Raw genomic sequence first — 15529 nt, forward strand, 5'->3', positions numbered from 1 at the left:
CATTCGCTTGGCCGCCCCATCCAGCATCATTATTATGCATTGGCTTGACCGCCCCATCCAGCATCATTATACCATTGGCTTTAACCCCCCAGAAATGTCGGCCAAAGCAACGAAAGCTTGTTATCGAGAAGGATTTTCAGAACGTTTCAGAACTGCAAATCCATCTTGTGTCACTAAGCGATTTTAAAGTTGTAACCTTTTACAAAGATTCAAAAATGGCATGCCGTTTAGATGATCCCCCAGTAAAGGTGTGTAGTGAAGATATATTGCTCATCATGTGGTGTTACGCTGCTACATACACCCACAATACACAGACTCAGGATTTGTGCATAATAGTACACATACATTGCCAACGGGTTTTCTTTTCAAATACGAGAGGCAACTCCACTGTAAGGCCCCCTCACATGTGCTGCCCTGTCGTAACACCGGGCTCTGCAGTCTCGTCATGGCCGCAAAGTGCAATACCGGCATGGCCACAGAAAATTAAACTTTGACACACAGTTTTCAAGTATTGCCTGTTTTCCTCAACTTGTCACATTCTGTATTTAGTTTAGTAGCAACACTACCAGTCTTTTGGGAATCTCTGTAAGCAGTAAGCTTCACAGCTGCAGAAACATGAAGTGCTTTTTTGGTGATCGTTACATTTTTCAGTTGCCTTTTTCCAATTAGAAAATCCTCTGTGCACCCACCTCTACCAAATGCACAACAAGGGAAACAAAATGCTATATCCAGTGCTGGACTGTATTCAAACCGTAGGTTACATACCACTCTTTTCTAAACTTCTTCACTTCACGCACTGGGAATGAAGTATCTGGTTTATAGGATCTGCTTCAGTAAATCTGACAGTATTTTCAAGACCATGTAACAGATCCCTTTCCGTAGGCTCCAGTGCTGGGTTTGTATTTTTTGTGTCCATGTCCAACTCTGACACTGGGGCCATCCTTCTGTGACTGTTCTTCCTCGTCTTGAAGGCTGTCACTGTAATTGGTCATTTTACTGTGTTTCGTGAAATACGAATCCAATGTGTAGGTGTGTTTAGCCATGCTTAAATAACCAGTACTTTCAAGCCGTTACTTGAAAGTTCTCATACCCCTTCCCATTGGACAGGAGCTGGGTTACTGTCAAAAAAGAAAATAGGACTGTTTATACGTAGTATAAATAGTCTATTTTGCTGTTACGCCATCTCGTAGTAAAACAAAATAACTATACACAAATTTGTGATAAAATTATTCTGCGGTATTTTTTTTCCCTTCTAGAGTACATCTTCCTATTCCTCACCTATAAAAGTGGAGGGGCAACTGCTCACCTTGCCCCCAGGTAATCCTGCCAGTGTCCTAACCCATGTGATTTGAACATGGGTTTATAATTAAGTAGATAAGTCTTTTACCTTGTCTTCAATAGCCGGCCAGCTTAGCTTTTAATACAAAAATGTCTTTCATGTATAAGCAAAATCCCAAGACGCTGTCTGTGTAGCATAGTAGTGGCTTTGTGTACACGTCCAATGTACAGTACCTTCATGTGCACTTCCAGCTGCTGTGAAATTTATTTCATTATCCTCTCTCAAGGTAACCCAATTAAATGGATAACTGACATAACTACATTCACTGGAGTGAGCCTTAGAAAGGTGTTGAATATGAGAGATTGTGAAGTGGAAACATAGTGTCTCAGAACACCCTATTTACTGTACATCGTTAAAGAATGCAAAAAAAAAAAAATAACCCAAAACGTCCCTAAGCTTGGTTTCGAGAAACATTAGTGCTCATTTTATAATAAGATTTTAAAGCTTATAGCGTGATAAACATGTTTGTGTGTTTTTTTTTTTTTTTTTATCAGATACATGATGTTTTAATTTCAGTGATAAATTAAGCAGCAGCACCTTTAGGGGTTAGTTTATATCATCTCAATTTTTGAAATATCTTATTTCTTATCTCTTCTTGATCTTACCCTATTATGTGCTGCTTAGATCCTTATCTGCCACTATTTTCTGAAGTGAGATGTAATTAGATTTTAGAAAAAATGTAGATTAACGGTGTAAAAAACAACTGGCAATGAAATGCTGTAGTGTGACCCTGTACCCGCTCACTTCAGTTATGACTGAAACAGCAACAGTCTAGCACAGGTCCATTAATACCATTATCTCTCAGAACCACCGGGTTTCACCTGCAGTAACATTTCGATTATGGCAGCTGACACCACTGTTACATGATGTTTGCAGTATGCCCATTGGAAACCTAATCACACCCACTTAGTCTTGAACATGAATCAACTGTTATGTTTAGCAGACAGACGGAGCAGGATAACCTATATCCCATCTTAATGCCCCCTTGTCATCTCTTGATGGGTGGTGTGTAAATGAGCCTCACAAAGGCAACTGCATGAGCTGTAAGTGACAGGAGATCTATCAATCAGGATCCATTTAGTTAAGAGACACTGATAATACACTAATACATAATGTTGACATGGGGAACACCAAGCTGTAGATCACTTGCATAATAACTGCTTTTATATATATATATATATATATATATATATATATATATATATATATATATATATATATAGAGAGAGAGAGAGAGAGAGAGAGAGAGAGAGAGAGAGAGAGAGAGAGAGAGAGAGAGAGAGAAAGGGGACTGTGAATATATTACTGATATATAATATAGTACTGATAAATATTAAATTACAAACGGAGAGAAAAAACTGTAGAAATAAGCAAAACAGAAAGCTTTCATTACTTGCTTAATTTTATGTTCACTATAAAAAAAAAAAAATGTGTTTGTTTTTTTTTTTACTTTTTCTCATTACCTGTAATATTTTGCTTCATAATTTGAAATTCAGCTTTTTTAAAAATATTGGCCTCTTGGTAGCCACTCTGATCAGTCCCCTTCTTGCTTGGTCATCCAGTTTGGAGGGATGGCCTGATCTAGGCAGGGTGTTGGTGGTGCACTTCTTAATAATCATCTTGACTGTGCTCTAAGGGATATTCAAGGCCTTTTGATATTTTCTTATACCCATCCACTGATCTGTGCCTGATCTGTCCTGGAGTCCTTTTGAAAGTGTCTTGGTGCTCATGGTTGAGTCTTTGCTTTGAAATGCACTAGCATTTGGAAGAAAACCATTCTGGTTGAAAAAAAGGTGCAGGTTTGTGACACCATGTCCCCCTTAGAGAAATTATGAACACCTGAACTGCAAAATATTTACAGGGAGTTGGGGGTAAAAGGGGGTTGTGGCATGTGTAATTAAACTTGCTTATAGCAAGCTTATTCCATTAGTCATACTGCTTTGTACCTCCAGGTTTCACATGTGTAGTTTTGAGAGAAATTATGTTATATTATTTTCCCTCGCACAACTTTTAACTCTATGTCCCTTGATGTCAGTTCAGATCTACCAAGGCTGGCATCTGGGATGTGCCAAGAGTTAAACAAGAAGCTTTCGGTAGCCTAAAAACATTAAAGACATTGAATCTGTGTTCAAATGCAAACTAAAAAAAAAAAAAAACACACACTTGTTCACTTTCTTTTATTTTAGTTTTTACAAAGCATTTTTATGGGTCCCATCATATTGTTGTTTTTTTAATGGTTTTATTGTGAAGTGCTTTCAGACATTCATGAAAGGCACTATTAAGTTTCAGTACTTTTATTGTTATAGAAGCACATAGCAAACATTTTGTTCATACAAGGTTAAAAAAAGCTCTTGGTTTTCATGCCTTTCTCTCAGGTAGTCTGCTACACTTGCATTTGCCAGGTCATTTAATTTCAGCAGTGGCTACAATGCTTGTCAGTCATAAGGTGAAGCAGCTGGTTGGTTAATGACAGGAAAAAGGAGTTGAAGAGATGGAGAGAACTTCACTCTCCTGATGAAACTACCTGTGAAGAGCAGACTATCTGAAAGTAATGAATGCAAACTTTCTTTAACCTAGTACAGTACCACATGTATATATTTTTAAAATGAAAATAAATACTTGCCATAACATGCCTCTTTCAAAACTTCCACATGTGAGACACAAACTAGACCACATTTTGTTGGCTCAGAAGATGGTGTGAGGTATATCTTATCCTACACAGTTAATTAAGATACAATTAAATATTGTATCTTAATGAAGCGGAGTAAAGGGTTCCCAATTTAAGCTTCACTTAATATATTTTAATATATGTTTCTGTTTCAAAGATGCTAATATCAGTGTTTTAAGTATGAGACAACAAGAAGTGAACACCTTTTTAAAAGTAAAAACAAATTACTTTGTTTCCTCAGAAGTTACAACATTCTAGGTTTGTAACGAAGGACACATTTTGACCTTCGAAAGTTTGGAACGCATTACTGAATGAAGGTTCGAACCTTCACTAGTACTAACTTGCATAATTTTTTTCATATCACACATTCAATGTTGCATTGACTTTTAAATGTTTATATTTTATTTCTTGTTGAACGTAACATTTATCATTGAATATGTAGGGTTTCATAAGTATATTCTTGAGTTTAATGCATTTAAATTGCTGCATTCAGGGTGCAATAGTAATGACCTTTCACTGCAACACACATTCCAACTGTTTTCTCTTGAAGGTCCAGCACTTCAGACCTGTAATTAATGGATCTGGTATAATCCCCAGGGAGTCTGCAAACAGAAACCATCTGTATTCATGTCTGTGTGATAAGAATCCATATAACTCTTCTTCCCAGAGAGGTGTTCTCTCCAGAAAGTTTTGGGAGTCTTTAGGATCTCTGGCTCCCCAGACAAGGGGTTTGGAAACAATTAATTCCTTGACCTAGTGGACGAGGTTGAGCAATACACATTCTGGTTAGAAAAAGACAGTATCCTGTGTGTGCTCAATAAAGAAGGGCTTTTATATTCAAACATATTTAGAAATGGATTTTCTTCCACAATGGCCCCTCCAGTTTTTGACACTATGCCGAGGCAATTTGAATTTCAGCCCATTTATCTTTCATGAGTTAGCAGCCACGACTGTCCTTTGGGCATCCATCCAGGAAAATAATAATAATAATATAAAATGCCTGCTAAAGAAGGCAGTGGGCTGTGATGGGATTGGAGTCAAGTTGTGAAGGAGCCAGCTGCAGGTTCACTCAGCCCTGCGGCTCTGCTGAGAGTGGGAGTTCTTATGGGGTTTCCTGTACGGTTCAAGATTCGTTTTCTATCAGTTTGCCTCTTTTAAGTGCCATCACAAATGGCCGTAAAGTGTCTTGTGTGTGTGTCAAGTACTGTAGTGTAGGCTCCCCTAAACAGGAGAGCAAGTAAAGCTTCTCTGGAATGAGGGTGTCTTGCAGTTGTGTAGCGACGGGGTGTGTTTAAAGGGGTTCTTTTTTGTGATCAATTATTTATATGGCGTTTTGAATATATACAAAGCAGTAGAGAGCTCCATAGGAAGAAAAAAATAGAAATATATACATTATATTATGTAAGGTGATAATGTGTAATGTGAGATTGTGTAATGTGATATTTTGCAATGTGATACCTTGTATTGTGACAGTTTGTAACAACTGCAGGTTGCCCTGGATAAGGGCGTCTGCTAATGGATAAGGGCGTCTGCTAATAAATAAATAAAAAAAAATAAAATAATAATAATAATAATAATAATAATAATAATAATAATAATAATAATAATAATATACATACATACATACATACATACATACATACATACATACATAACTACATACAATATGCAGTAGAATACAGAATAACTCAGCTTTGTAAAATAAAGGCTTGTGCTAGATCAGTAGGACTCAAAGTAATCTGGGCACGGGCATAAATTGATCTTACTTGGCTGTTGAAAAAAAAAAATAATAGTAAGAGTTTTTGTGGGGTTATTCTTGGCTCACTTTAATAAGGCCAAGTCTCAGGCAGTAATATTGCATGCTGTGTTTATTCTTTAAATAATTTACATAAAATATGCAATGCAAATATTTTTAAATAGCATGTTTACACAGATAACCATGAATAAACTAAAATAAAAGAGGATAGATAGTGTCTCTTTGTTTCAATTTGGCAAACTTGTCAACACTACTCTGTTTTAAAGATCGCTCATCTCCAGTACAGTTATTCAGAGAAAGTGGATTCGTAACGAAATATACTACGGTGTTTCCCTTGTCTGGTGAAATAAAAAAATATATATATATAAAGATAGAAATACTATCTAAATACTGAAATGTCTTATTTTTTTCAATAACATTCGGTGAAATTCAGTGCTTACCCGGCATATTAACACCCCGCCTCTGTTCATGAGTGATTGGACAGCTGTCAGATCTTTATTTTCCCTTTGGCTACTCACTCGCCTTCAGTTTTCATGCAGAATATCGTGAACGGTCTCTGCTTGTTTATGATTGGACAGCTGCGTAAAGCTTGGCAGATATTTGATTCTCCTAAGTTAAACTTACTTGTCGGACGCTTTCCAAAATGATTAAATAAAACACTGGAAATGCAAAGAAAAGGTTACCTTCAGGCAGGCAGACAAAGAAGCTTCCAAATATGAACACAGTTATCAGGTTTGCTGTTGGTAGCAAAATCAATTTATCAATTTATTAATTTTGCCCCCTGTTCATCTGCATTTTGCCAAGCTACTGAACCATGCAGGTGAGGCCCAGCCTGTCTGGCCTCGTCTGGCACTTGACTATCAGGAGTCGCTAAAGTGCAATGAGGTGAACTATCCCCAGCTGATTTTCTTTGCTAACTCAAAAGAGCACAAGGCCAATGCAACATTTGCTGTGGGACCCCAGCCAAAATCTGTGACTCACAGGCAATGTTTGTACATTGCCTCAATTCTGGATCAACCACAGACACATTTGCAGGGCACAGGCCGAGGATCTCATAAATATATCTAGTCTGTACACACCCCTCTACAGCTCTCATTCAGTATTTAAGTTCAGACTATTCGAGCCCCCTCCCCCCCTCCCCTCCCTGCTCCACCAGCACTGAGTATGTTATACAGTAAGTGATTGTTATTATGTGATTCTACCTAAATCCTATGCTAGGAAGATAATTCCTCTGAATGTCAGACTTGGCAAGCTCAAAAAACACAACAAAAACAATAGTCTACACACAATTATTTAGGCAGGGATTGAAATGGTACTAAACCAGCAATAACATACTGCATTGAGAATCACTCCAGGCCTAATTTTCCTGGAATGTATTAACTTTGAGCCAACTCTGGACAACACTAGCAGGAAATGCCTCCAACAGGATGCTTCACATTAGGGGAATAAGAACTGTCTTGTTATCTGTTCATAATTCCAACCTGATTTAATGCCAGTATCACATTAGTTATCGTAGCATCCTCTGCACTGAAGTTAACAATTTCTGGTCCACGTTAATAAAGGAAATTGAAAAATCGTATAACCTGCAATACATGGACAGATTAATGGACAGTTTAATAGAGGCTGGTAATGTATGTGAGGGGGGTTGCATTCTTCTGCTAACTACAGCCTGGCGTAGTGATGATAAGAGGATGTTCTCACAAGAATGAAACAGAAAGTTCTGTACTGCCTTTTCCCACATCCAGCTTAGCATTTTTTCATTTGATTTGAGAGATACTGTTTTACCGCTAGATTAACTCTACTGCTAGAGTTTTTGTCCACAAGAACCGTGATGACGTGAAAGCTTCTTGTTAATTCATTACGCATCAATGAAAACTCACAATCTGAAACCTGGCCTGGTCTGTAATCTCTGACGCCTGAGACCTCAACACTAAAGGCTAGTAATATCCATACACACCTCAAGTAGAACATAATAAAATAAAAAATGTAACTATTTTCTCCTCACCTAAAATGCAAGTAATACAAATACACATTCCATAGTTATCTTCACTAACATAACCAGAACAATACCCTACTCTGAGAATTACTAGGGAATTACCAGCAAATCTCTAATAAATACCTATTTGTTGGGTACTGTTGTTTAATTAGGGACCGTGGCCAGATAATTATGTGCTTGTGTCAACCTTCAAATTGCATTCACAGATTTTGAAGTGTTACATCATTGAAAATGATTTTCTGTTACATCCTTCTGGGCACTCCAATAATGGCGACTTCGGCAATTTTTTCGGTATTGGTGAAACAGATAACACTATGTAACATAATTTTTGTTCCTGGGTAGTAAGTGTTATTTCCTAATTGCTTATGTCTCAAAAGTATAGATAGTGGCTATTATTCCCCACAAACTTTGCTTTTGTGACCAGGACAGTGATATTTTGAAATATCACTATTTCCAATGAGAAAACGGGAGCTTTTGTGTCTTTTCGTTCACATAAAGTCAGAAAAAAACAACATATGAATCCAAATTAACATGTATTCATACTAAAGTAATACAAAAATGACTACAAAAGATTTAGAAGTGAGTAGTTTTTCGAGATTTACAATTATACTGTAAAAAATAGTCATGTTAATAGATTATATTTATTAATTAACAAAATGCAAAGTGAGTGAACAGAAGAAAAATCTAAATCAAATCCATATTTGGTGTGACCACCCTTTCCCTTCAAAACAGCATCATTTCTTCTAGGTACACTTGCACAAAGTCAGGGATTTTGTAGGCATGTAGTCAGGTGTATGATTAAACAATTATACCAAACAGGTGCTAATGATCATCAATTCAATTTGTACGTTGAAAGACAATCATTAACTGAAACAGAAACAGCTGTGTAGGAGGAATAAAACTGGGTGAGGAATAGCCAAATTCAGCTAACAAGGTGAGGTTGCTGAAGACAGTTTACTGTCAAAAGTCATACACCATGGCAAGACTGAGCAGAGCAACAAGACACAAGGTAGTTATACTGCATCAGCAATGTCTTTCCCAGGCAGAAATTTCAAGGCAGACAGGGGTTTCCAGATGTGCTATCCAACCTCTTTTGAAGAAGCACAAAGAAACGGGCAACGTTGAGGACCGTAGACGCAGTTGTCGGCCAAGGAAACTCACTGCAGCAGATGAAAGACACATCATGCTTACTTCCCTTCACAATCGGAAGATGTCCAGCAATGCCATCAGCTCATAATTGGGAGAAAACAGTGGGACCCTGGTACACCCATCTACTATCCGGAGAAGTCTGGTCAGAAGCGGCCTTCATGGAAGACTTGCGTCCAAAAAGCCATACCTCCGACGTGGAAACAAGGCCAAGTGACTAAACTATGCACGAAAACACAGGAACTGGGGTGCAGAAAAATGGCAACAGGTGCTCTGGACTGATGAGTCAAAATATATATGAGTGAAATATTTGGCTGTAGCAGAAGGCAGTTTGTTCGCTGAAGGGCTGGAGAGCAGTACACTAATGAATGTCTGCAGGCAACAGTGAAGCATGGTGGAGGTTCCTTGCAAGTTTGGGGCTGCATTTCTGCAAATGGAGTTGGGGATTTGGTCAGAATTAATGGTCTCCTCAATGTTGAGAAGTATAGGCAGATACTTATCCATCATGCAATACCATCAGGGAGGCATCTGATTGGCCCCAAATTTATTCTGCAGCATGACAACGACCCCAAACATACAGTGAAAGTCATTTAGAACTATCTTCAGCGTAAAGAAGAACAAAGAGTCCTGGAAGTGATGGTATGGCCCCCACAGAGTCCTGATCTCAACATCATCGAGTCTGTCTGGGATTACATGAAGAGAGAGAAGCAACAGAGGCTGCCTAAATCCACAGAAGAACTGTGGTTAGTTCTCCAAGATGTTTGGGCCAACCTACCTGCCGAGTTCCTTCAAAAACTGTGCAAGTGTACCTAGAAGAATTGATGCTGTTTTGAAGGCAAAGGGTGGTCACACCAAATATTGATTTGATGTAGATTTTTCTTCTGTTCACTCACCTTGCATTTTGTTAATTGATAAATATAAACTATTAACATGTCTATTTTTGAAAGCATTCTTACTTTACAGCATTTTTTCACACCTGCCTAAAACTTTTGCACAGTACTGTAGTTACGTGTCACACAAAAAGAATGTGTTAGAAATGGAATGTATCTGCCTGTTTTGTCATTTATCATTTAAACCTCCTATTCAATATAACTTTAGTTACATTCACTGGAGAAGCATACACATTTCAGTTTCATTCTCTATACAAAATTACGATTACAAGCATATAAAACACAACATAATACAATCAAAGGATAATATTTTAAAATAGTTGTTAGTTAATAATATTTATTTAAAACACAATAAATAGATTTATTGGGAAACTTATAAAAATAACTGTAAACTTGTGTCCACAAGTTATGTGATTAAAAATGATTCTTAAAGCATTTTAAGTAACTTTTAACACAATAATGGTAAAACTGCGCTGTAGCTTGGCAAGTTTTATGACACCTTAGGAGACCAGATCTAATCAGATAGCATTTTGGAAGGTGAGCTTCAAAGAGTTAACACAGTTTGTGTTCTGTTCCTTATCTGCAACCTTTGTAATAGATCTGGTTAAAAATGTTCTGGAATCAGTGTTAACAACCCAACCTCCACAGCATGTCACACAGACAACCTAATTAAATATCTGAGAAATGCCTATATTAAAATGAATTTAACCATGAATTTTCTTGACAGTATGGCAGCTGTTGACAAAGCAGTCCAGACAGGTACTGCACCCTGAAGGTGATGACGTAGGAAGAAGTCTAATACAAGAAATATTAGTCACATTCATACATATGAACTTACCAGGATTTCTTTTTTCCAGTTTAGGGGGTCTGTTGCCATGGTAACATAGAATATATGAAAATATTATGTAATTTGTATAAAACAGTAACCAAATGAAGGGCACATACAGTGCTCCCCCTTTATAACGCTGTAGTCGGGAACCATTGTCGAGAATGTTGGTGTAAGGGCATTATGGGGCAAATGGGAGCCATGAGCTTACCGCATTATAACCAGTTCCAAAGTATAAAGACTTTGCTTTGTTTAAAAATTTTTCTATATTGTATTTCTACAATAAATGAATGCAATATAACAACTATGTCAGATATTGAAGTAGGTTATATATTTATAGTCTAGTGGTTGTTTAAAGTTTGCAACAATAACATCAATAATAATAATAATAATAAATAATAATAATAATAATAATAATAATAATAATAATAATAATAATAATAGTAGTAAGCTTGTTATGTAAGTGTTGGGTTGTAATCCTATCCCACAATTTACTTAATTGTTTTTTTAAAATTACTTCTGTAAAAAAAACACAAAAAAAACAGAAATGTGACTGCTTCGGACACAAATTATATGGAAATGGTAACACATGTTTCAACATGTTTCAACAGTCTTCTACAGTGTTACAAGATGACAAATGTAGAAAAATTCGCTATCACACCCAAAGTTGGCTTCTCTGCGTTCATACTTTGCATTAGCAGTGTTAGTTCTGTCTTTATGTATGCTTATCAAAGTCACTGCATTTAATGGTGTCAGTGGTTTTGCTTTGCTGTGGATAGTGACTCCTTCAGTAATAATTTAATATGTTTCCTTGTTTTGTTTAATTTTTTTGTGGCGGTGAAATTGCATTTTTCGCTGCCTCATCCACAATAGTATCGCCTTCTAAAGCGTTCCTTTTTCCGTTCTTTGATTGTCCAAGTTTTCTGTATATTTCCCTTTTTAAAAGTAGTTTATTTCTTTTGCTAAAAAAAATGTTATTTCTCAGCAGAAGTAAAGGCTCTGCACACTGAAAAAGCATGCCTGTCTGTCTGCCACTGAACTTGGTGACGTATCCTCTCCCAAATATGAAATAGCGCTGATCTAATTTGCTGTTAAGTTGCTGTTCACGTCTCTGCTCTGAACAACTTCCCCGCGCTACTCATATAACCAAGGAAACTAAACCGAAACTTAAAAATAATTATAAAGAAGTACTGTACACTTTCTGTTATTTACAAATCGACAATACCAACTGTAATTGCTTTACTGCTTGGGCAGCACACATTGAAATAGAAACTTTTTTTTTCTAGACCTGTTTTAAATAATAATTTTTATAACAATAAACAACATTTGTTTTTATTACTTTATTTACAAGGTGGACATAAAAAAACTAAGGGGTACATGTATCAAGATTGACTGATGCAGCGCTGAATTTAGTGTAAAGTAGCGCTGTGCCACTGCACACATTTTACCCAATCCCGAATGTATTAATTGGACCAAAATTAAAGAGGCATGGCATAAGCTGGCACATTTAAATATTTAAATGTGCTGAAAATGTGCCACTGGTAGCACAGATTAACAGACGAATCTGAAAAATAGAGCCTCCTCTCCAAATGGATTACCTCAATTGAACAATAGGTAGGTCATTTGGAGAGGCAGAATTGACAGTTCAAAATGGGCTAACTTGTGTTTTAAATAAAATGTACAGGTTTTAGCCCATTAAAGCCCGGGTAGCTCATCTGGAGAGGCAGAAATGACCCGTGTTGACTAAGTGTCTTGACTTTATATTATATTATTATACAATGGATATAACCAAATATACATAATGAAAAGGATAACTTAATGAACCAAGTTTATTATATGATGAATCCAAACAATTGTTCAAAATGAAATAGCCAGTATCAAGCTAGAATTGAATCCTCAGGGAGATCAAAAAGGGTAATGCAGACCCTAAATACTCCCTTCTTCTCAGTACTCTCACTCTGTTCCTGGGTTATTCAGGAAGGTTAGAGGCTTGCATTCTCTGTAAGAAATACGTTATGACTGTTGCCGTAATGCTGTTTCCTATAAGCTGCTTTCCAATGTTTAATTTCTGCCCAAATAAGAACAATTTGAAATCGGACTTATTTGTAGACCCTTTGAGTGCCTGTGCAGCTGTGCAGCGCTTCATAAATCTCATTTTAATATCACAGACTTAATTTACAAATGAGCCCCACCTATAATTTGCCCATGAATATAGTTAAGGCTTGACATGCCTTAAAGTGCATGGCTAATGAGTGGTGGAGTGCATTGCACGGCGGAGCGCATTCTGACCTAACATGCCCTTAACTTGCCAAAAGTGCCATGATACATAGGGAGCAATTTTAAGGCCGGCGTAAACTCGGTGCTAAGGCCTTATTGCCATCGTAAATGCTTGATACATGCCCCCCAAATATTCTACAACGTACTGTTTTTCAGGTAGGCATTTAAATATTTAGCCACATTTGTTGTGTAATAATTTTGAATGTGACAGTGCTATTTTTCTGCTTTAGTAAACATTGTTTAATTAGAAAATATCTTGAAATACCTACAGTATTTTAGACCGTCAAATGCTGTGAAATAAGTGATTGAAAAAAATACAGCTCTACTTATAATACAAACATAAGTAAATTTCAGAAATACAAGCAATGAATACAGATGTCTCTTAAAACGTAAAGTATGGGTTGTTTGTTAACAGGTTCTCTGCTCTGCTACTAAGTACCTTGTGATTTTTCATGGCTGACTACGGCACTGTATGCATACAAACAAAACAAAAATGGAAAAATAAGAGGCATATAAGTGTAACATATATTGCTTTTAATATATGTACAATATAAGTTATTTCCGTATGGGCAACGTGTCTGTGAAAGTCACCCGTGAGATCTGGGCTGCTTAAGATGACATTTCAATTGATGCATTCTGCAGCTATTGTGCTCCTAATCAGTCTTTCAGTGTCTCTAATAAATTAAATGAGTATCCTCTTCCCTTGGAGGGTTGGCTCTTAAATTTGAATATAAAACCATTTATACCATTATCAGTGAGCTAGAGGGTGTTTGCCCTGTGAGATTGGAGAAAGCCCAGCACTTGAGGCATTTCAAATTGCTAAAGGTTGTCCATTTTTACGTAGACTGAAGTAAACAAGTTATAGTTTACAAGTTATGTATTCATTTCAGGAAGTTTTTATAAGAACATCCATATTTTTTTTTTTTTTTTAAAACCTCTACAACACTGTCACCTCAGAAACAGGAAATATAATCAATTTATTTATTTGAAGCCAACACCAGTCAGACTGGTCTCAGTTATTCTGCTTGCCATGGAGTTTGTGCCGTACCTGTCACTGGCTTTTCCCCTGCAGGGAGGGGGCACAGATTGACCAGTTCCTGCAGGAGACGGCGGCGCGGGAGGCCAATGCGAAGGTCCGTCTGCAGCAGTTCATCGAGGAGCTCCTGGACCGGGCTGACCGGGCTGAGAAGCAGCTCCAGAGCATCAGCAGCTGTGGCACCACTCCCAACGGCAGCCTGAGCCGCTGCAGTGTGCCGGGATCCAAGAGCACCGGCCGACAGGTACACAAACACAGCCACATGGCGCTCAGCTGTAGTGCCCCTTGGTTGCCATCATAAAGCATACTGTTATTGTGACTGTTATTATTAATGTTGTTGTTGTTGTTGATAATACAAGGAATAATGTACACTATACTGCTCTAAGGCTATCAGTCTAATAAGGGATTTTGTGACATGATCAACGACAAGAGAAAATTGCACCTTTTTACATGCAGATTTATAATTTTTTTTTAATTATTTCAAACATCATATAGATTTTAAATTAAAAAAAAAAAATGTTAACTGAACATTTTATAGTCTTATTAACTATGGTTTCTATAATTTGTAGTTAAAAATGTATACAGATTTATATTACAGTTGAAGGTGGTCATTTAGTCTTGTTCAATTAGCTGACTATAGTGGGGTTTTAAAATGTTATATATATAGTACTGTGCAAAAGTTTTAGGCAGGTGTGAAAAAATGCTGTAAAGTAAGAATGCTTTCAAAAATAGACATGTTAATAGTTTATATTTATCAATTAACTAAATGCAAAGTGAGTGAACAGAAGAACCCTTTGCCTTCAAAACAGTATCAATTCTTCTAGGTACAATTGCACACAGTTTTTGAAGGAACTCTGCAGGTAGGTTGGCCCAAACATCTTGGAGAACTAACCACAGTTCTTCTGTGGATTTAGGCAGCCTCAGTTGCTTCTCTCTCTTCATGTAATCCCAGACAGACTCGATGATGTTGAGATCAGGGCTCTGTGGGGGCCATACCATCACTTCCAGGACTTCTTGTTCTTCTTTATGCTGAAGATAGTCTTAGTGACTTTCGCTGTATGTTTGGTGGAGTTGGGGCCATTCAGATGCCTCCCTGATGGTATTGCATGATGGATAAGTATCTGCCTGTACTTCTCAGCATTGAGGAGACCATTAATTCTGACCAAATCCCCAACTCCATTTGCAGAAATGCAGCCCCAAACTTGCAAGGAACCTCCACCATGCTTCACTGTTGCCTGCAGACACTCATTCGTGTACCGCTCTCTAGCCCTTCGGCAAACAAACTGCCTTCTGCTACAGCCAAATATTCAAATTTAAACATTCAAATTTTGACTCATCAGTCCAGAGCACCTGCTGCCATTTTTCTGTACCCCGTTTCCTGTGTTTTCGTGCATAGTTTAGTCGCTTGGCCTTGTTTCCACGTCGGAGGTATGGCTTTTTGGCCGCAAGTCTTCCATGAAGGCCACTTCTGACCAGACTTCTCCGGATAGTAGATGGGTGTACCAGGGTCCCACTGTTTTCTGCCAATTATGAGCTGATGGCATTGCTGGACATCTTCCGATTGCGAAGGGAAGTAAGCATGATGTGTCTTTCAT

General features: G+C 37.5%; 1 protein-coding gene across 2 annotated transcripts in view; it reads left to right on the forward strand.

The window, feature by feature from the left end:
- Positions 1-15529, forward strand: part of LOC121331106 (F-box only protein 41-like) — a 64380-nt gene that overhangs the window by 17461 nt on the left and 31390 nt on the right. For both annotated transcript variants that reach the window (XM_041278298.1, XM_041278308.1), the window contains exon 3: positions 13971-14178. In XM_041278298.1, coding sequence (XP_041134232.1) covers positions 13971-14178 — 208 coding nt within the window. The remainder of the gene's footprint in view (positions 1-13970; positions 14179-15529) is intronic.

This window comes from Polyodon spathula, chromosome 2 (assembly GCF_017654505.1).
Source record: "Polyodon spathula isolate WHYD16114869_AA chromosome 2, ASM1765450v1, whole genome shotgun sequence".
In the NCBI taxonomy this organism is placed as follows: domain Eukaryota; kingdom Metazoa; phylum Chordata; class Actinopteri; order Acipenseriformes; family Polyodontidae; genus Polyodon; species Polyodon spathula.